The 21,402-nt window shown below is 46.0% G+C and overlaps 1 protein-coding gene across 1 annotated transcript in view; it reads right to left on the bottom strand.

Moving 5' to 3' along the window:
• Positions 1 to 19,342, bottom strand: part of PCSK6 (proprotein convertase subtilisin/kexin type 6) — a 404,303-nt gene extending 384,961 nt beyond the window's left edge. Inside the window, exon 1 of the mRNA XM_007959931.2 lies at positions 19,049 to 19,342. Coding sequence (XP_007958122.1) covers positions 19,049 to 19,342 — 294 coding nt within the window. The remainder of the gene's footprint in view (positions 1 to 19,048) is intronic.
• Between the last annotated feature and the right edge of the window lie 2,060 nt (positions 19,343 to 21,402).

Genomic DNA, 21,402 nt, shown 5'->3' with positions numbered 1-21,402 from the left:
TCAATAATTTCCACATTCTGTGGGATCACCTTTCTTTGGAATGGGTACAAATACGGATTTCTTCCAGTCAGTTGGCCAGGTAGCTGTCTTTCAAATCTCTTGGCATAGCCGAGTGAGTGCCTCCAGTGGGGCATTCGTTTGTTGAAACATCTCAATGGGTATTCCATCAATTCTTGGAGCCTTGTTCTTCACCAATTCTTTCAGTGCAGCTTCCACTCCTTCCTTCTATACCATTTATTCTCGAACATATGCCACCTCCTGAAATGGGTGAAGATCAAGCAGTCCTTTTTGGTACAGTGACTCTGTGTATTCCTTCCATCTTCTTTTGATGCTTCCTGCATCAGTCAATATTTTGCCCATAGAATCTTCCAATATTGCAACTCAAGGCTTAAATTTTTTCCTCAATTTTTTCAGCTTGAGAAATGCCAAGTGTGTTCTTCCCTTTTGGTTTTCCAAGGTCTTTGCACATTTCTTTATACTAATTGGCTTTGTCTGTTCAAGCTGCTCTTTGATATCTTTTGTTCAGCTCTTTTATCTTGTCATTTCTTCCATTTGCTTTAGCTACTTTTCACTCAAGGGAAAGTTTCAGAGTCTCTTCTGACATCCATTTTGGTCTTTTCTTTCTTCTATGTTTAATGACCTCTTGTTTCTTCATGGATGATGTTCTTGATGTCATCCCACAATTCTACTGGTTTTCAGTCATTCGTGTTTAATGCATCAAATCTGTTCTTTACATGGTCTCTAAATTCAGGAGGGATATATTCAAGATCAGGAGCTCTGGTAGCATAGTGGCTAAGGCACTTGACTGCTAACCAGAAGGCTGGCGGTTCAAACCCACCAGCCACTCCTCGGAAGGAAGGTTGGGCAATCCTACTTCCGTAGTGATACTGCCACGGAAACCCAAGGAGGGGTCGCTATGAGTCAGGGCTGACTCGACGGCACATAACAACAACAACAACATATTCAAGATCATAGTTTGGCTCTTGTGGACTTGTCTTAATTGTCTTCAACTTCAAGTTGAACTTGCATTTGAACAGTTGATAGTCTGTTCCACAACCAGCTCCTGGCCTTGTTTTGGCTGAAGACAGTGAGCTTTTACATCTCCTCTTGCCATGTAGTCAATCTGATTCCTGTGTACTCCATTTGGCAAAGTCCATGTGTATAGCCACTATTTGTGTTGTTGAAAAAGGTATTTGCAATGAGTAAGTTGTTGGTCTTGCAAAATTCTAACATGCGATCTCCAGCGTTATTTCTATCACCAAGGCCAAACTTTCTAACTACTGGTGATTCTTCTTTGTTTCCCACTTTTGCATTCCAGTCACCAGTAATAATTAACAAACTTCAATTTCAGACTGCAGAAGCTGATAAAAATCTTCAATTTCCTCTTCTTTGGCTTTGGTGATTGGTGCATAAATTTGAATACTAGTTGTATTAACTGGTCTTCCTTATAGGCATGTGGATATTATCCTATCACTGACAGCACTGTAATTCAGGACAGATCTTGAAACATCCTTTGTGATGACTAATGCCACGCCATTCCTCTTCAAATTGTCATTCCTGGCATAGTAGATCATATGGTTGTTTGATTCAAAATGGCCAGAACCAGTCCATTTCAGCTCACTAATGCATAGAATATCAATCTTTACACATTCCATTTCATTTTTGACAAATTCCAATTTTCCTGGATTCATACTTCATACATCCCATGTTCCAATTATTAATGGATGTTTGCAGCTGTTTCTCCTCAATTTGAGTTGTGCCACATCACCACATGGAGGTCCTGAAAGACTTACTTTATCCACATCATTAAGATTGGTTCTACTCTGATGAGGCAGCTCTTTCCAAGTCCTATTTTGGGTGCCTTCCGACCCAATGGTTCGTCTTCCTGCACTGTGTTGGACAATATTTCCAAGCTATTCATAAAGTTGCCTAGTAATTTATCAGACAATGTCTCTCTGCTATTCACAACATTTTCCCTGGCCAATTTTTTGAGAAGTAGATGGCCTCTTCCTTCTTCCTAGTCTGTCTCAGTCTGTAAGCTGCATTGAAACCTGTGCACCATGTGCAACCTTGCTGGCATTTGAAACACTGGTGGCACAGCCTCAAGCCTCACAGCAATATGCAAGCCCCACAGGATGACAAACTGACAAACAAGTTTGTCTCCCTTAGCTGTTGGAAACCTCTCCACCCTCCTCTTACCTAATTCCTACCTGGATCCTGTCACTTTGTGGTCTCTGGCTACTCCCTCCCTTTCCTGGCTCTAGGATCTACTTCCTACAAACAAGTTATTCAAAATCCTATGGAGTACAATTCTACTTTGACCCACATTGGGTCACTGTGAGTCAGAGTCAACTCCATGGCAACTAGTAGGTACCCTGTAATGACATCATGAGGCGGTAACCTCCACAGGCCTCTCCTACAGAACTCTGCTAACACCATTCTCTCCTTGTCCCTTAAGCCCAAGGAGGGTAACAGTTCCCCACCATTGCTAGTCCCTAGGCACCTTTAACACTCCTTGGTGGTTCCCCTAGTTCCATTCATACCTCTGAAAGTAGCCCCTTCTTGAGAGTTACTTTACCTGCGTCACACAGGTGGACTGTTTCCCAATAGGATGTTCCTGATGCATTCATTCCTGATTCATCTGCAGACACACCACTCTCCCTCCTGTTCCTGTCTGAAGGAATCCCATGAATCAAATGGCACTGATCACAAAGCCTTCCCTGAATTCCCCAGGCAAAAATTTCCCCTATTCTCCTGTGCTATCCTAAAGCATTTGGATTCTATCTCTGTATTACTTTCACTATTTCTCTTGCAATCATTACCAAGTTCTTGTTCATTTCTGAACAACACTAAGTCGACTATCCAGTCTTATAAACACATGCTACTGCAGAGTTTACTTCAAAAACAACAAGCAAACCAAGCAACCCTTTGAGTAGAAGCAAAGAAAAATGACAAGCAGGAGAAATATATTTGCAATATATTTAAAAACAAGATTAATATCTAGAATAGACAGACAGCACATACAAATCATTAATAAGAAAGAAAGACAACTCAACTGAAGTTGGCAAAAGATATAAAGAAGCAATTCAGAGGAGAATTAAAATGTTGAATAAATATATGAAAAGACATTTAACTTTAGAATTCTTGCCTTCTGTGAGGGAGACTCGAGTTTCCTAGCCAATGTACCTTCTGTGCAGCCACCACCCGTTTGGAGTGGAGGCTTGTGTGTTGCTATGATGCTGAACCAGTTTCAGTGGAGCTTCCAGACTAAAATGGACTAGGAAGAAAGGCCTGATGATCTACTTCTGAAATTCAGCCAATGCAAAACCCTATGGACTATAACAGTCTCATCCTGTTGTACACGGGGTTGCCATGAGTCAGGGGCTGTCTCAACAACAGCTAGCAATGGTAATAAGAAAAAGCAAATTAAAACAGCATTAAGATCTAATTTTCACCTGTAAGAATTAGTAAATACTGTAATAATTGATAATCTCCACCCCTGCTTGGTAAGGCCCCTTAGTACATTTCCGGGGCAGTGTCAATTGACACCGTCTCTCTGAAAGGCCATCTGGAAATGTCTGACACAGTTTAAAAGGTGTAAATACTTCAACTTGGCAGAGTTGGACTCTCGGTGTTCAAATCTTAGGTCTGCCACTTACAAGCTGTGTAACCATGGAAAAGTTACTCAACCTCTCTGTGCCTTAGTTTTCTCATCTGTAAAATGGGAACAATAAAAGCACCTACCTCATAGAGTTTTTGAGAGAATTAAATGAGGCAATGCATGGAAGGAACCTGGAAATTAGCTGTCACACAATAAGGGCTAGATAGGTGTGGGTGGCCATTACTTATTTTAACTATCATGTGCTTTAGTGATTATGTGTCCTGTAGAAATTCTGACATACACACAGAAAGCCATGAAATAAGGATGACCACTGTAGCACTGTGTATTAATGGGGAAAAAACTGGAGGCAAATCAATGATCATTGATAGTTCAACAGTGAAACAAAGTATGTCACATCCATATTGAAGATGGCCATACATAAAACTATTTTTAAAGACTAAGGTAGATCTATATGTACCAAATCCAGTTGCCAGTGAATTGATTCCCATTCATGGGGACCGCATGTGTGTCAGAGTAGAACTGAGCTCCACAGAGTGTTCAATGGCTGATTTTTTCAGAAGTAGATTGTGAGGCCTTTCTTCCAAGGCACCTCTGGGCAGACTCACACTGCCTTTTGGTTAGCAGCCAAATGCATAAACCATCTATGCCACCCAGGGAGTCCAGATCTATATGAACTGATGTGCAAAGATTTCCAAAATGTATTGTTAGGCTGAGAAGTCCTCATGATGCAGTGGTTAAGTGCTCAGCTGTTAACTGTAAAGTTAGTTGTTCAAACTCACCAGCCACTCTGCAGAAAAAAGATGTGCCAGTCTGTTTCTGTAAAGATTACAGCTTTGGAAACCCTATGGGATTGTTCTACTCTGTCCTATAGGGTAGCTATGAGTCAGAATCGACTTGACAACAGCAGGTTATTGTTAGGCTAAGAAAAGCTAGGTACTGAAAAAACCTAGGTACAGCATGATTCCATTTAGGTAAAATATCAAATCTCCAAAACTCTATATGTAAATATATATTTATATGTTTGCTAAGGCCCAGAAAAAGTACCAGATACACATGTACTAAAGTTGAATAGTGGTGACATCTGGGGAAAGATGTAATTTGGGGATAGGATGAGAGGAAGGAGGAATTTTGGATTTTCCTTCTTTATGCTTCTGTACTGTATGAATTCTCTTTTTTTTTCCTTTTCTTAAAACAACAGAAATATATTGTCTCACAGTTCTGGAGATTAAAAGACCAAAATCAAGGTGTCTGCAGGGTCATGATCTCCCCAAAAGCATTAAAAGAGGATCCTTCTTTGCCTCCTTCTAATTCCTGGTGATTGCAATATATAGTGTTCTTTGGTTTGCAAACACGTCACTGTAACATCTGCCTCCATAGTCCATACTGTCTGAATTCTTTACAGTGGGAAAGTTATTTAGATATGGTGTATATTTATGATATATACCGCCATAAATTTCTAAAATAAGAAAAATATGGTCAATAAAATCTTTGCTGTTGTTGTTGACTTGAACAAATGTTATCAAATCCTGGTACCCTGCGAGACCAGTGATGTGGGATGGGCACAAAGCAGAAGTCTGGGGCCCAGGCGTACAACAGGAAGTTGCAACCAGAGCACAGACATCACTGGGAGCCCAGACAGTGATGGGACCCCACTCCTGGCATGGTCTTCACACCCCAAGCCAGCTGCACCAACCCCCACCCCAAGGAGTCAGAAATATTAAACTTACTGACCTGAATGTCCAAGCACAGAGGAAAGATTAAGTAATTTCTGAGCCAACGATGCAAAGGCATACTGAACAGCCATTAAAATCATGCCATGGAATGTGACTGACTTGGGAGGTACATGCTGCAAAACTGAACAATCCTACTTATATGTAAGATATTTGTGTATATTTGAGTGTGTTTACGTGTGTATACCAAAAAACCAAACCCACTGCCATAGAGTTCTTTCTGACTCATGGTGGCCCTAAGGACAGCACAGAACCACCCCATAGGACTTCCAATGCTATAAATCTTTACAGAAGTAGACTGCCTCATCTTTCTCCTGAGGAGTAGCTGGTGAGTTCAAACTGCCAACCTTTTATTTGTTGTTGTTGTTGTTATGTGCCGTCGAGTCGGCCCCGACTCATAGCGACCCCTCCTTGGGTTTCCGAGGCAGTATCACTACGGAATTAGGATTGCCCAACCTTCCTTCCGAGGAGTGGCTGGTGGATTTGAACCGCCAGCTGTCTGGTTAGCAGGCAAGTGTCTTAGCCACTATGCTACCAGAGCTCCCAACCTTTTATTAGTAGCAGCCAAATGCTTTAACTGCTGTACCACCAGAGCTCCTTGTGTGTATATGCACATGCGAAAGGAGCTCTGGTGGCGTAATGCCTAAGGCATTTAACTGCTAACCAGAAGTTTGGTGGTTCAAACCCACCAGCCACTCTGCAGAAGGAAGATGGGGCAATCTACTTCTGTAAAGATTTACCACCTCAGAAACCCAATGGGGGTCACTATGAGTCAGAACCAACTGTATGGCAGTAAGTTTGGTATTTTTGATTTTACATGCATGCACATGCACATACACACAGAGTAATAAAATAGAAGGACATGATCCAAAATGTTAACAGTAGTTATCTTTGAGTGGTGGGATTATGGATGATTTTTGTGGTTCATTTGTTTTTCATTGATTTCCAAAATTGCTGCATATATGTATTACTTTTGCATTATACTTAAAAAAAAGTAATGTAAACAATTTTGTAGCTATTAACCAGGATTGTGCCACTTATGATATCACCCTTACTAAGCCCTTTGGTGCTCTCAGCATCAGCTTTCCTGCTCCGATGTTGGGTCCCACAGTAGTCCTCTCTCCTCTTGGAAGACAGGAAACACACAGGATTCTCTTGGGAGAGGAATATGTACAAGGACAGTTTCCTGCTCTTGAGACTCTTTCAGTCCAACTTGAAGAATGGTGACTTTGACCATCATTCCTGCATAGATAAGCCTTTGAAGTGAAGCCCCAGGCCAAAGACCTGATAAGAAGAGAAGCCTCCTAAAGCCATCCTCACTCTAGCTAGCACTGCATGCATCTTTCCAGAGCCACTTCTGTCCCACCCTCCATCTGCCTGCAATATATCTGGTTACAAAACTCCAACTCAAGCACCACCACCAGCTCAGCTGTCCCCTGTTCTCTGCAGTTTTCCCTAACGTGGATGTCCACACTGCCCATGAATAAGACCTGGAGGAAAAGTTCTATGGGTTGAAATTCTTACTCTGTTACTTACTAAACTGTAGGAGATTATGCAAATGGTCTGTGCCTCAGTTTGCTCATCTGTGTAATGGGGTTACATTTTGCCTCTGAGGTGATTATCAAGGAGCTCTGCTGGTGTAGTAACTGTATTTGTTAACTAGAAGGTTGGCAGTTCAAATCCACCAGCCACACTCTGGAAGGAAGACTGGGCAATATACTTCTATAAAGATTTACCGCCTCAGAAACTCAATGGGGGTTGTGAGTCAGAAATGACTCGATGGCAGTGAGTTTTTTTTGAGGTGATATCAGAATAGTGCATGGTATAGGAGCTGGATGATGGTAGTCATAGCTGTGGTACTGGAATCTACACTTTGGGAGGACCCAGTTATACATTTTACACACACACACACACACACAGTGGGTATAGAAGATGGAGAAGCTATGCACAGGGAGGACCTGGTCTAATTGAGCTTCTTTACAGAAATTAAACTTTTAAGCAGGAAGGACTCCCCCTGAGGCCCCAGGGCACTGTGCCTCCTTTTCTTTCTGTTCCTCCCTTTCAGACTTCTTTTATTCCCTTACTCCCACTCCTTTGGGGTCCCCAGTGCTCTTCCTCGGTTATTTTCTTGGCACACTCTCTATTCTTCTGCACACTTTACTTCTGACTAGTCTAGTACATTGGGTTCAGCTAGGCTGGCCAGTTTTGCCACTGAACACCACATGGCACCCCTAACCATGAGTGACTGAGGATGGTGCAGCCTGGATTCCTGAGTCCCTCAGGGGATTCTTGGAGCACTCCACTCCTGGGGGTGTGGGAAGGCCCAGCTGCAGGGAACTAATAGGTGGCAAGGAAGAATTCAAGCGATATTTGACCACAAAGAGACATCATAAATATTTGTCACCCACAAGTCTCCTAGAGCTACAGCAGAAGTGAAGGTAATGGAGACAGCAGGTCCTGGGACAGAAATATCCTAACAGTTTCTCACTCACTAATCTTCTATGTCAGGAACTGTGCTAGGACTGAGGAAATAACAGTGAGTGAGGCAAATATGCCAACCCAAGATTGGTAAAATAGGCACATGGCGGGGGCTGGGGGGGGTGGGGGGTGGTGGCTAGCAGACAGCTCAGGAAACATTTCTGATTCCTGACCAAGAGCAGAGTTCTCCAGGTAGACCATGGGACACTAGACACCCAAGTTAAAACAACAATAGCAGCAGGTACAAAAGAAAGAAAAAGGATATGGACAGGTTCCAAAACTCCAGAGGTCTGGAAGTTCTGGTGCCTATGGTAAAAGTGAGAAGTTTGCGGCTGAGGATACATACAGCACAGGGAATGGCAGCTCACTAGGAGCTGAATGTGTCATGCTTTGCTGTGCAGGAGCCTCTGATGGTTTGAAAGCAGGAAAGCAACACATGAGAGCTACGGTCCTGAAGAATTGCCTCCCTGGTCAAACTCACTGCTGTGGAGTCAGATCCGACTCATTGCGACCCCTCCTTGGGTTTCCGAGGCGGTATCGCTATGGAAGTAAATGGCTCAACCTTCCTTCTGAGGAGTGGCTGGTGGGTTTGAACCGACAGCCTTCTGGTTAACAGTCAAATGCCTTAGGCACTATGTCATCAGTGTTGGAAATGGCAGAGGTGAGTGGCAGGGAGAGCACTAAGGCAGTAATAAAGGTATAGAGGAGGTGAGGGCACAGGAGGAGGCCTGTTGGGTGGATGCAGCATAGATAGGAGGTAGAGGGAATGAACAGGACTGTGGATGAGGCATGAGGGGAGGGGAAACCTAGGGTGCTGCCCTGATTCCTGGCTTGGAGGACAGGGAATGGCAGCACCATTAACTGAGAAAGAGCCAGCAGAGGTTTGGCATGTGTGGGCATCCTCATGGGGTAATTGCAGGCCTAGCCTCAGGAGAGAAGATCCTTAGCTAATCCACCTCCCCTCCTCTAACTTCCTGAACCTGGCCCCAGAAGAGGGTCTGGCACTGACTGTCAAGGTGGGACTTGGGCCTTGTGTTGGTAAGAAGGACAGTGTGGCTGAATGAACCTAGAAGATTTTCTCTGAAAGTGGCCAACTCAGTATTTTGCATCAATGGGGGAAGATTTGAAAATTGAGGTTCCTTTCAAAACACAACTGCTGACATGAGATACCAGTTTACTCCTTGCCACAATGTACCCCACGGTGAATGGAGTCTGGCTGCCATTTCTCCCCCTGAGGAACCAATTTGCCTGACAAGGACTCTGGTAATGAATGTTGCTAGCCACTGGCAGGATCTCAAGAGGTCCCAAGGAGGGTGAGAAAACGGAAATCGATGGCCCCTTTCTAGCCAAGCTCAGCAAGTGTGTCCATGTGCAATCAGCAGAGTGGCCACGTTGCGCCTGGAGTTGTCAGGCCCCACGGCATGTGGCTTGTTTATGCTCAGGCAGCCAAGGGAGAGACAATGAGACTGTTTCTTCCTTTCTGTGGTGCCATCATCTGACACTGAGGGCATTGACGGGCTGGTTACTATGGGAACCCAAGGCTGCCAGTCCCATTCCACTGAGTGTGAGGCTCCTGACAGCTGGTGGGCTATTCATCACCATTCTTACAGGGCTGGACAGAGGGCCTTGCACTGGCACTGAGTCTTCAGACTCCTCAAGCAGCTGAGGCACAAGGATACCAGGAAGACAGACATTTTGACAGGATGACAGCCTATTGGGTCTAAAGCATCCTTGGTGAGCTCCAGGGTACTGCTAAACCATGCTGGGGGCACATCAGGCTGCTGACCTGATCTGGAAGCAAACTGGAGCATGCCCCAGGAAGCAGCATCTCTAGGCATACACACAAACTGGATGTGTCATGAGGAAGCCCCCCTCCCAACACACATACAAACTGGAGTGTTTCATGGGGAGGAGTGTATACACACACACACATACACACATACAAACTTTCAAGGGGAGAAACGTCCCCCCCCCCCCATGCACACAAACTAGAGAATGTCACAGTTAAGGGCAACCCCAACACACAAATTAAAGTGTGTCATGCAAAAGGGTCATGCCATGCACACATATAGAAACTGGAGTGTGTCACACAAAAGGGCATCCCCATGCACACAAAACTGAGTAACTCCAAAAAACAGTGGATTAAGATTTTTGAAAGCAGTAAGTAGAGATGGCTTCTTTCTTTAACACTAAAATGCATAGGCCTAACTGCACTCTTTCACAAATCTGCACACTTTCTCCTCCATAAAACACTCTGTGAGGCCGGGGCCCCATCTTACTCTCCCTGAGGGCCTTGCACCAGTGAGAGCCTATGACAGCGTGAATGCACAACACAGCTAAAGACAGCCCTTTTGTGACTTCTCACCTCTCAAGGACATAGTAGAGTGGGACTTGGAGAAGATTTTAGAAGGCAGATGGAGGATTGACCCTGGACTGACTCACCAAGCAACCCCAGTGTCCACTGGCAAAAAAAAAAAGACAACTTCAAAGGCAATGTCATGATACTGTGGGTTCGGCTGCCCAGAATAGGGCAGGTCAGGGAGACGAGGCACAGGGCAGGCCACCAAGGGAGACAGCAATGGGCTGAGACGTGAAGGAGGAGGGCTAACCAGGTAGATGGGGAAAGCCATTCTAGGCAGAAAGGGCAGTATCAGAAAGCTTACATGTAAGCACCAGCACTGAGAAAGGAACCAGTGTAGCCACAGCAAGAGCTGGGGTGGAGTAGGCAGAGGGAGGGGACAGAAATGAAAGAGGGTGGAAAGCAGGTACAAAGGGCCTTGGAAGGCATGTTCAGAGCTTGGGCTTTCCTGGGAAAGCAGTGGGAAGTCATCAAGGGGTGTGAAGCAGGAGAGTGGCAGGGCTGAAGGAGCCAGGGCAGAAGGCAGGGAGGAGGGGGCAATACAGACAGGCAAGAAGCAAATGTAGGCACCATCTGGGCCTGTGGTGGGCAGTGTGCATGGGAAAAACAGGGGGACTTGCAAGGCCTTCAGGAGGAAGAGACAGGTTAAGTATAGATTGGGTGTGAGGAACAGGGTTAAGTGGAGTGAGGTGATTTCTGGGTCTCTAGCTGAGGCCCCTGGATAGAAGGTGGTTCCTTTCTGGAGACAGGAAGCACACATAGAAGGAGTCTGGAGTAAAGGATAATCACTTCATTTGGATAAATGCAGAGTTTGAGCAACTGGGTGTGACATCCTAGGAGGACCAGAAGAAGCTGGGTGTTTTCAGAGCTGCCAGCCCAAACTCTTCTGATAGGAAAGTGCTAATGTCCTGCATTGGGTCCCTGCAAAGGTGTGTATGTGTATGTGTGTGTGGTGTTTGTGTGTGTGTGGTGTTTGTGTGTGTGTGGTGTTTGTGTATGTGTGTGGTGTCTTGTGTCTATATATGCCTGTATAGGTGTGTGTGGTGTGTGTGTGTGTGTCTTGGGTATGTGTGCATGATGTGTGTGTATAGTGTGTTCTTTGTATATTTGTGTATAAAGGGTATGTGTGATGTCTGTGAGTCTGTGTGTGGTATGTATCTTTGTGTGTGATGTGTGTCTGTGTGTGTCTGCGGGGGGGATATGTGTGGTATATGTGGTTTGTATGTCTGTGTGTACAGGGTATATGTGATATCTGTGTGTCTCTGTGTGATGTCTTTGTGTGTAGTATGTGTGTGATATGTGTATGTGTCCGTATGCACATGTCAGAGCCAGGTAGAAGGGAAGGAAAAGCAGAGGCTGGCAGGTCCACTCAGGCTCAGCAGCAGCCAGAATTGAGAGGTTGCCTCGCTGATGGTCTACCCTTTTTCTTGAAGCAGAGATAAGGTCATTTGCCAAAGGCTGACAGTGTAAGAAGGAGAGTGGGGAAGGGGTGGGGGGTTCAGGCCCTGGCTGTCAGTCACTAGTGTATGATGAGCAGCAAGTTAGATTCTAATTAGACCTAAGGTTTTCTCTCAGTACACCAGGGCTGTGATACCACCTGTAGGGTTGCTGCAAGAACCCACAAGCTGGAGCACCCCCATAAAAAAACCGCCAAGACTTCTGGTCAACTGCTTTCTGAAGCTTTCCAGGATCCATACACAGTGGCCAGTTCAGCTTCGGTCACTCCTCTCCTCCTCAGCCCAATGATTTGAGGGGTCAGTCTACTCAAATAAGGACCCTGTCCACTTAAATCTGTGAACATCTAAAAAACATGTCAAATGGGAGGGTATGATACAATGAGTTTAACTGTGTTCCCCAGCACACACCCAGGCCAGTCATGAACAACATTCTAGGCTCAAAGCAAAAAAACAAGAGAGCATCAGACTGAAAATCAATACCAGAGAACTAGGTCACAGGTGACTGGATTTGAGCTCCCCCTTGCCCCTCCTGAACTGGCAACACTTTGGTCGGAACAAGTTCTGGCCCATTCTTTTATCCCCTTTTAAGGCTTTAGCTTGTTTTCCTTTACAAGAGCAAGCTATCTGCAGCGTGACAACTTTCCTCTGCTGACAAATGAATTACGTAGTCCCATCTGAAATTCTGGGCCACGTATGGCCTACACAGTAGCTAGTTTATGTAAAGCTACTTAAGGCAAGTTCAAAATCATTTAAGGCTCTTAGATCTTTTAGGGCCCTGGCAGCTAGCCCTGTCTTTTTATGTTCAGCCTCAGAACCAACAAATTAGCTCAATACCCTAGGCAAAGTAAAAATGCAAGGGGAAGTATGGTGTATGAGTGCCACCTTCTAGATAAACATCACTTCCACCAGGTGCAGATGCTGAGCTGTTATGATTCATTTTGTGGAGAGCATTTTGCTGCCATCGTCTTCACGTAAACAAATTCACTTTTCTAGGAGTCACCGATGTCAGATCACCGATGTCAAAGGTAACAATAGGTCAGAGTGAGGGAGTGCCCACATCTGCAAGAGATGACTGGCAGGAGAAAGAAATACATGGAGGGAATGGGCAACAAGGTGGGAGCTGGGTTTCCTGGTTCCGGGTGCTGCTTTGCCTCCAAGTAGCTGCAGCTAGGCATTCTGTCCTCTGGGTCGCAATGGCCTTTGACAAGTGGATTGGCCCAACCTGGGGTCTGTACAGATGTGTTTCAGGAACAACCCTGTGCGTACGTTATGTGCATTTTTCTTTTATTTTTCTGTTCCTTTAACATCTTACGTATATGTGTATGTATGCATATGTGTGTAGGTGTTTATGTATATAAATGCATGTATGTAAAACTAGTTGTAGAGCTGATTCCAACTCATGGTGAGCCCATGTGTGTCACAGTAGAACTATGCTCCACAGGGTTTTCAATAGCTGCTTTTTTAGGAAATAGATTACCAAGCCTTTCTTCCAAGGCCCTTCTGGGTAGACTCAAACCACCAACCTTTTGGCTAGTAGCCGAGTGCTTAACCATTAGCTCCACCCATGCTTAATGTTAAGCGTTCATAAATAATATAATACTGCTTTGTGTATTTTTTTTTACGTTTACATAAATACTTGTCTTTGTTTAATCATTATTTTTTATGAGACCTTGGGTAGCACAAACAGTTAAGTGTTTGGCTACTAACCAAATGTTAGTGGCTCAAATTTATCTAGAAGCACTTTGAAGTAAGGCCTGACAATCTACTTTCAAAAAGTCAGCAGACATTAAAAACCCAATGGAGCATAGTTCTACTCTGTCATACATGGGGTTGCCATGAGTCAGAACTGACTTGATAGCAACTGGATTGATTTTTTCCTCCTTCATTTAACAAACACCTCGATGAGTATTCCCATACATGTCTTGTGCACACGTGTAAGAGTTCTCAAGTACAAGCCTTGATGTGGGCTTGTTGGGGCAATTCAGCTTCACTTGCAAATAGTTAACAAAGCACCTTAGTGGCACGGTGGTTAAAGTGCTTGGCTGCTAACAGAAAGGTTGGTGGTTTGAACCCACCAGCTACTCTTGTGGGAGAAAGATGTGGCAGTCTGCTTCCATAGAGATTACAGCCTTGGAAATCCTATGAGGCATTCTATTCTGTCCTATAGGATAACTATGAGTCGGAATTGACTCATCAACAATAGGTTTTGGTTTTGGGTTGCAAATGGTTAACGTACTCAGCTGCTAACCAAAGGGTTGGTGGTTCAAATTCACCTAGAGGCACCTCAGAGGAAAGGTCTGGTGATCTACTTCTGAGGAATCAGCCATTGAAAACCTTATGTAGCACAGTTCTATTCAGACACAGATGGGGTCACCATGAGTCAGGATCGACTTTAGGGCAACTGGCTTATGCATTGCCAAACTGCTCTCCAAAGCATGATACCAATTTTCACTTCCAACCACAGCAGGTTGAAGTTCCCCTTGCCAACACTTGATGTTAACACTTTTCCATGGGTGCCAATCAGATAGGTGTGAGGAAGTGTCTCATTGTTGCCCTAGGTTTATTTCCCTTGAGTAAGGTGAGCATATTTTCTTATGTTTATTGGCCATCTGGATTTCCTCCTCACTAAATTCTCTATTCACATACTTTCTTCATCTTTCTACCTGGTGTTTAACCTTTCATATTGATCGATAGATTTTTGGAATCTAGACACTAATTTGGTGTTTGTTATTTATGTTACCAGTACTTTTCTAGTCTATTAATTGCTTTTTAACTTTACTATGGTAGCATAGTGCCTAAGGCGCTTGACTGCTAACCAGAAGGCTGGCAGTTCAAACCCACCAGCACTCCTCGGAAGGAAGGTTGGGCAATCTACTTCCGTAGTGATACTGCCTCAGAAACCCAAGGAGGGGTCGCTATGAGTTTGGTCCAATTCAAGGGGACATAACAACAACAATACAACTTTGCTATAATATCTTTAAAGGAGCTCTGATGGCACAGTGGTTAAGGTATTCACCTGCTTACCCAAAGGTTAACCCATCAGTCGCTCTGCAGGAGAAAAACGAGTTAGTCTGCTTCCATAAAGATTTATAGTCATGGAAACCCTATAGGGCAATTCTACTCTGTCCTATTAAGGTCACTAGAGTTGGAATCAATTCCATGGCAGTGGCTTTGGCTTCTGACATGTAGATTTTATTCTAATTCATCAATTTTTCCTCATTTAATTTCTTCATTTTGTGTTTTGTTAAATTGTCATAAACATATTCTAATATTTACTTCTAAAGGTTTTGTACCCATTCAGGCTTTTAATCCTATCTAGAATTTATTGTTGCATATAGTGTGGATTGAGGCTAAAACTGTTTTTCCATGGGGAGGTCAATTCTCCCAGCACCACTTACTAAATAGCCCATCTTACCCACATCCATTTGTAACTCTTCTGCTTGTATTGACAAGTTCTCATATATGCTTGTGTTTGAGTCTATTCCATTGATGGATTAGACCACCACTGACCCAATGCCAAACTGTTGTGATAACCTCAGCTTTATGGTAACTCTTGCTCCACACACACACACACACACACCCGCCTTGTTCCTCTTTCTTAGAACTGTCTTAGCTATTCTTGGATCATACTCTTCCATATGCATTTTAGAATCAGTTTGAATGACTTCATATATCACATAAAATCTTGTTGGGACTTACTATATTATATCAAGTTTATAGATGAATTGGGGGTGGGGAGAACTGTGACATTAAGGAGCCTTGGTGGTGAAATAAGCACTCACCTGCTAACTGAAAGGTCAGCAGTTCGAACCCCCTTGCTGCTCTGTGGGAGAAAGATGACAGTCTGCTTCTGCAAAGATTTACAGCCTTGGAAATCCTATGGGGCAGTTCTCTTCCTACAGGGTCACTATGATTAGAATCGACTCAACAGCGTGGGTTTGGTTTATGGTTTGGGTGACATTAAGTCCTCCCATACATGAACACAGTGTATCATTTATTCAGACCTTTTCATTTCTTATTATGATTTAATATATCATTAATTCAGACCCTCTTTTTCCAATCTTTCTTTTAAATATTTTGTAATTTTCTCCATAAAAGTCTCACTTTGCCTTTTTAGATTTATTCCTGTTGTTATTGTTGTTGTTGTTACGTGCCGTTGAGTCGGACCCGACTCATAGCAACCCCTCCTTGGGTTTCTGAGGCAGTGCCACTAGGGAAGTAGATTGTCCCATCTTCCTTCCGAGGAGTGGCTGGTGGGTTTGAACTGCCAGCCTTCTGGTTAGCAGTGAAGTGCCTTTAGGCACTACACTACCTTATAATCTTTATGCCAGAGTTAATTATAATTTCTTTTATATATTCAGATGTTGCTGTTGTATAGGCAGTTATTATTAATCAAGCAATCTGGTCAACTTTCTTATTAGTTCTAATAGTCTCTAGTGTCTCTTGGAGTATCCATGTTGGTTGATAGTTAAGTCATCTATTGATAATGAAAAATTTAACTCTTCCAAACCTTGATTCCTTTTTCTTTTTTAAATTTCGTTGCATTAGCTAGGGCCTTCAATACAATGCTGAATACCAAAAAACCAACCAAACCAGTTGTCTTCATGGGTGTCAGTGCAGAACTATGTTCCATAGGGTTTTTAAGGCTACAACCTTTCAGAAGCATATTGCCAGGCCTTTCCTCTGATGAACCTCTAGGTGCATGCAAACCACCAATCTTTCAGTTAGTTAGTAGTGGAGCACATAACTGTTTGTACCACCCAGGGACTCCTACAATGCTGAATAGAGGAGCAAAAAGAGGCAAGCCTAGTTTGCTACTGACTGTGTTTTCAGTGGAAAGAATCCAGAGCCTTCATCAGAGTCTGAAAGGGATCCATGTTTCAAGAAAGGTGAACAACCAACCACTACTCTACCTTTGGACCATGTAAAATAGTTACATGAAGGAAAGTAAAACAATCAAGCAAGAACTCAGCACACAACACAAATCCCTGTGAGTCAGGGCAGGTACAGAACTACCACTAATTGCCCATTAAGAGTTTGGAGAGAGAGTCACACCGAGAAGATCTTAGACCAGGGAATCAGAAGGAGACACAGAGCAGGAAGCAGAATTGACAGAGGTAACACATGCTTCTTCTACATAGATGCAAGCAGTTCTCTTTCCTTGCTTCACTCAGTTTACTCATCTACAAATCAAAGCTAATTATATCTACGTCTAATTTATGAGTCACAAATTCTCCTGGCTGAAAAAAAAAAAGGTAAATAGGATTTTTGAAGAGTTCTTTTTGAGTGAATAGAGGTTGGACTGCTTCAGGCCTTTTCCACATTAGCAGTGCACTTACAGGGGGAAGAAAAAAGCTGGTTGGGGAATAAAGAGTAATAGGCCCTCCTTGTAATCATACACAGGAGCCCCCCTCTGCCTTTGGGATGGCTTGTGTTCCCAACAAACTACTTCCTCAGTAGTGAATGTCTCCACAGCATTGCTACCCAGCCCCATGTCTACTGTGACCAAGCTGTGGACTCCACACTAGTTGCATTCTTCAGAGCTAGGGTGCCTGCAGAGAGTCCCTAAAACATCCCCAGATAGAGGGAGTGCATATGGGGAGGAACCTCATCTCCCACAGGCAAAGTAGGTATTGTGCATTCTGTGCATAAAGCCCCTCAATGAGTCTGACATAAGATGTTTCAACTGCCAGGCTTGGCAGTTTTAAATTCTATAGACAGGAGCTGCAAGAGGAGTTAAATGGCATCTCTGCCTCTGTTGCAGTGTTCTCAGAAGCTCACAGCTCAACTTCAGCAACCTTCTTATAGGAACCAGAAACCTAAACACTTTGTAAATTACTGGGCAGTCTGAGTCACTTTTAGCTGGAGACAAATTACCAGGCCACCTGGGCAGGGCAGTCAAGTATGGCAGAAGCTCTAAGCAAACAAGAGGGGTCATGACCAGTGTGGAACACTGAGGAACCCCATCTTTACCCTGGACAACCAGCCAGAAGATTTAGGAGCTGCAGAGAGAAACAAGTCAGTGCTACTCAACCACAGACTCTTAAATCACAGGATATTTGAAGAGATCTGAGCAGCCAAAATTAAAAAAAAAAAAAGATATACCAAAGACTTGATTGCATTCTTTCAGGTAAACTCTGACCGGCCTTGTGAAGTGTAGTTCAAATGGCAGAATCTACTCTTCTGGAAGGCGACACACCTTCCATTAGCAGTATCAGCATGGGACTTCAGATGTAGAAGAAATGTCATTTATACTAGAGATGCACCACACTTTGCTGGCTTCTGTCAGGGATAATGATGAAACTAAATTTAACACTGCCTGGCAACAGGGTTTGAGTTATTAAGCAGCGTGTCCCTGTCACTTCACTAGATCCTCTGAGTGTGTAGTTGGCTAGATTTGTTAACTGCATGGAGAGTTCCCCCTCAGGACCTCACTCCTGAGCCTGCTGAGGCAACTCTATTGGCCATAAATCCGCATCAAAGTTCCACCCAAAGCGCTCTGCCTAGGCAGTCCCTTCAGAGTTTTCCCCTCTTCCTGTGCAGGGCAGAGGCGGAGGACCGACTCAGGCACTGTAATACGTATGCAGTGAGCCAGGCGTCGGCGGGTGGACCTCATCGGATTGTCTCGAAAACTGCACGTGGCAGGGACTGACTGCCCAGTACGTACAGAGGAACAAGATGGGCAGCTCAGCCAACTGACTTACCTCGGTCACAAAGCTAGTTTGCGGAGCTGTCATTCGAACCGCAGAGGAACGCAGAAGCAAAGCAACTTTCCTGCCTGCCCCCAAAAGTTTCTAACGCAGGACCCCCACCTCCTGCCCTCGAGCGAAGGCACTTGGTGATCTTCCTGCGGAGCTGCGTACACCCATTAACGCAAATCCAGATACCCAAGCCAACCGCCTGTCACCAAAAGAGCTGACTGGCGCCCCCACAGGGTCCAGAACCCCGAGCCTTTGGTCGAGGGCACAAGGGTTGAGCTGGCAGGGCCGGGGGTCGGGGGCCACAGAGTAAGTGATGGGCACAGAGAATAAAACCCGCAGGCAGAGAACAGCCTCCACGAAGGGTCCCTCTCCAGCCCGGTCAGACAGGTGTCCCCGATGGATTCGGCTTGGAGGCCGCACTGCCAATCGCAAGAGCCTGAGGCCACCGCCCGGGGACCTCTCTAGGCGCAGCAAGCCTGAGTGGACACTCTGACCTCCCCACCAACTGTCCCGCGCGCCGCGCCCCTGGGGCAACACCTCGCCAGCGCGTCTCAGCCGCCCCTAGTCCCTCGGGACCGTGCACCCTGGACCCGCGCAGCAGCTGCTCTGCAGTTCCAGCAGGCGACAGAGGCGCCCCCTCGCGCCTCGCCGCGCCAGTCTGGCCGGGAAAGTTTTGGGCGCACTGGGCCGACCGCACTCACCTGGCCCAAGTTGAGGTAGCCGTGCGCCGCAGCCACGCGGTCCGCCGCGGCCGTGCCGCCCAGTACTTGCACTGCCCAGTGGTTAGTGTAGACGGGGCGCGGCGGTGGCAGCGCAGAGCCGGAGGCGGGCAGCGCGAGCAGCAGCAGCCAGCTCCAGAGGCGCGGCGCAAGCGGCCGGAGCCGGGCCCCGCCGGGGCCTCGCGCGGCCCCAGCGCCCTCCGCATCCACAGCGGCTGGGGCTGCGACCAGAGGCAACGACAGGGGCCCGGGCGCAGGCGGCACGCGCGAAGGCATGGCAGCGTCAGCCTCGCGCGGAGCCCGAGCGGCGAGTGCGCCGGGAGGGGGGTGGGGTGCCGCCTTTTAAAGCCGCTCCGCGCCTGGGAAGCGCCGCCGCCGCCGCCGCCGCTGCCGCCGCGGGCGGGCGCAAAGAGGGAGGAGGTGACCGCGGCGCGTTCCCGCCCGCGCTGTCGGGCGGCCGCCCTTTGGCCCGCGCGCCTGCGGTGGGCAGCCGTGGTCCCTCGACCATCCGGGCGGTAGGCGGTCTCAGGGGCTGCCCAAACGCCCCAACCACCCGGGAACTTGTCCACTGGCTTTCGGAGACTTGGGACACAGGATGGCCAGAGCTGCGGCCCCAGCCCCATGTGTTTTAGCTGAGTCCCTGTTCCTTAGGCTAGTGGGCTAAGGCCTGAGCCCTCCCCACGGGTCAGACAGCCTGCAGGCGCCAAGTTCCAGTTTGAGAGGCCAGGTATCCTTCCTTACCTGAAGCTGAGGCAGTGGGCTTGCAAGTGGAAAGAAGTTAAAGAAGCTGCACTAAAAGCACTGGGTCAAGGCTACGCAGGAACAGGCCTGACTGAAGGGGCAGGTTGAATGGAGGGCAAAGGCATTTGGCAAATTAAGTTGACATGAGAATCCTAAGGGTACAGTCTGGAAGAGATAGCCCACCTGGTCAGTCTGTGCGGGTGATTCCCCAGGATGTCCATTCAGTATTGTGTACAGCCAAGGAGCTCTGGTGGCACAGTAATTAAAGCATTCCGCTGCTAACCAAAAGGTCAAAGGTTCAAACCCCCAAAATAAAAAACCAAACTCACTGCCATCAGATCCGATTCATAGTGACCCCTCCTTGGGTTTCTGAGGTGGTATCACTACAGAAGTAGATTTCCCAACCTCCCTTCTGAGGAGTGGCTGGTGGGTTTGAACTGCCAGCCTTCTGGTTAGTAGATGCCTTAGGTACTATACCACCAGAGCTCCCTAGGTACCCTAAAGGAGAAAAATGAGGCAGTCTGCTTCCTAAAGATTGACAGCCTTGAAACCCTGTGGGGTAGTTCTACTGTAATAGTGTAGGTATGTATGAGTCAGAATGGACTGGATGGCAATAGGTATATTTATTTTTCAGGGGGCGGGGAGTGGTTGGTTTAAAGTGGCTCAACCTGTAAAATCCAACTAGCAATAGTATCTGCTCCATAAACTGTTTTGGAGATTCCATGAGCTCTCAGTAAATGTTTGTTTTCCTGAGCCCAAGGTCTGCCATGTGCTAGGCACTTTAGGTTGTGAATACTTTCAGAAGCATCCACTGGATTAGGCCAGTCAATGATAGAGAGTTGAATCTTCCTTTCCCTTGCTGCAAGGAGCAGCCTGGAATCCAATAGATAAGTGTCCAGAGCACCCTGGAGAATTGTGGACATGCCTCACTCACATCATCAGCAAGCAAATGGGGACAGGCAAGGATTACTATAGGGAGGGTCTCTTCTCCTAGCCCTCCCAAGACCTGTTGGTCTCACTTGGCATGTGCAAAAGCAAATGTTCAGCTAAAAATCCTTCAGGAGTGATGGAAAAAAAAAAAAAAAAAAGGCCTTGAAGTGAAAACAAAACCCTCAGGTTCTCTAATGCTCAGCCTTCAGGAGCAGTCCCTTCTGTTGGAGTGCCTGGCAGAACTCACTTTCTTAAGTCTGTGGCTTGGCAAATGCAGATGAATGAGGGGGCAAAAAGAGGTTGGGACACGGCAGAATCCATTGAGATGGCTTCCTGAGGTCCTTTCCACCCTTCTTCTCGGGAGCCCTTTGGTTTCGTAACCTACATGATTCATCCTTTCTGCAAGCGTGAGTCACTCCCTAATGGAGGTGGGAGAACAGGAGGCGTGGTGGGAGGCCCGACCTGGAAATGCCAAATCCACATTCACAAGGTCCCCTCCTGGCATGTAGGAATTGATTTCCTAATGAACTTCCCATTTCAGCACTAGATTCTATTTCTCCACCCTGCCCTCCCCTGGCCAAGTAGGGCCAGCTCCCAGGGCAGGCAGACACTTCAGGCCTGTCCCACATTGCAGAATCTGGGTTCTTCATTTTCCTTCTACAGAT

This window comes from Orycteropus afer, unplaced genomic scaffold (genome assembly GCF_000298275.1).
Source record: "Orycteropus afer afer isolate SDZICR_OR568_19922 unplaced genomic scaffold, OryAfe1.0 scaffold00019, whole genome shotgun sequence".
NCBI lineage: Eukaryota > Metazoa > Chordata > Mammalia > Tubulidentata > Orycteropodidae > Orycteropus > Orycteropus afer.
This window is presented reverse-complemented; position numbering and strand designations above follow the sequence as displayed.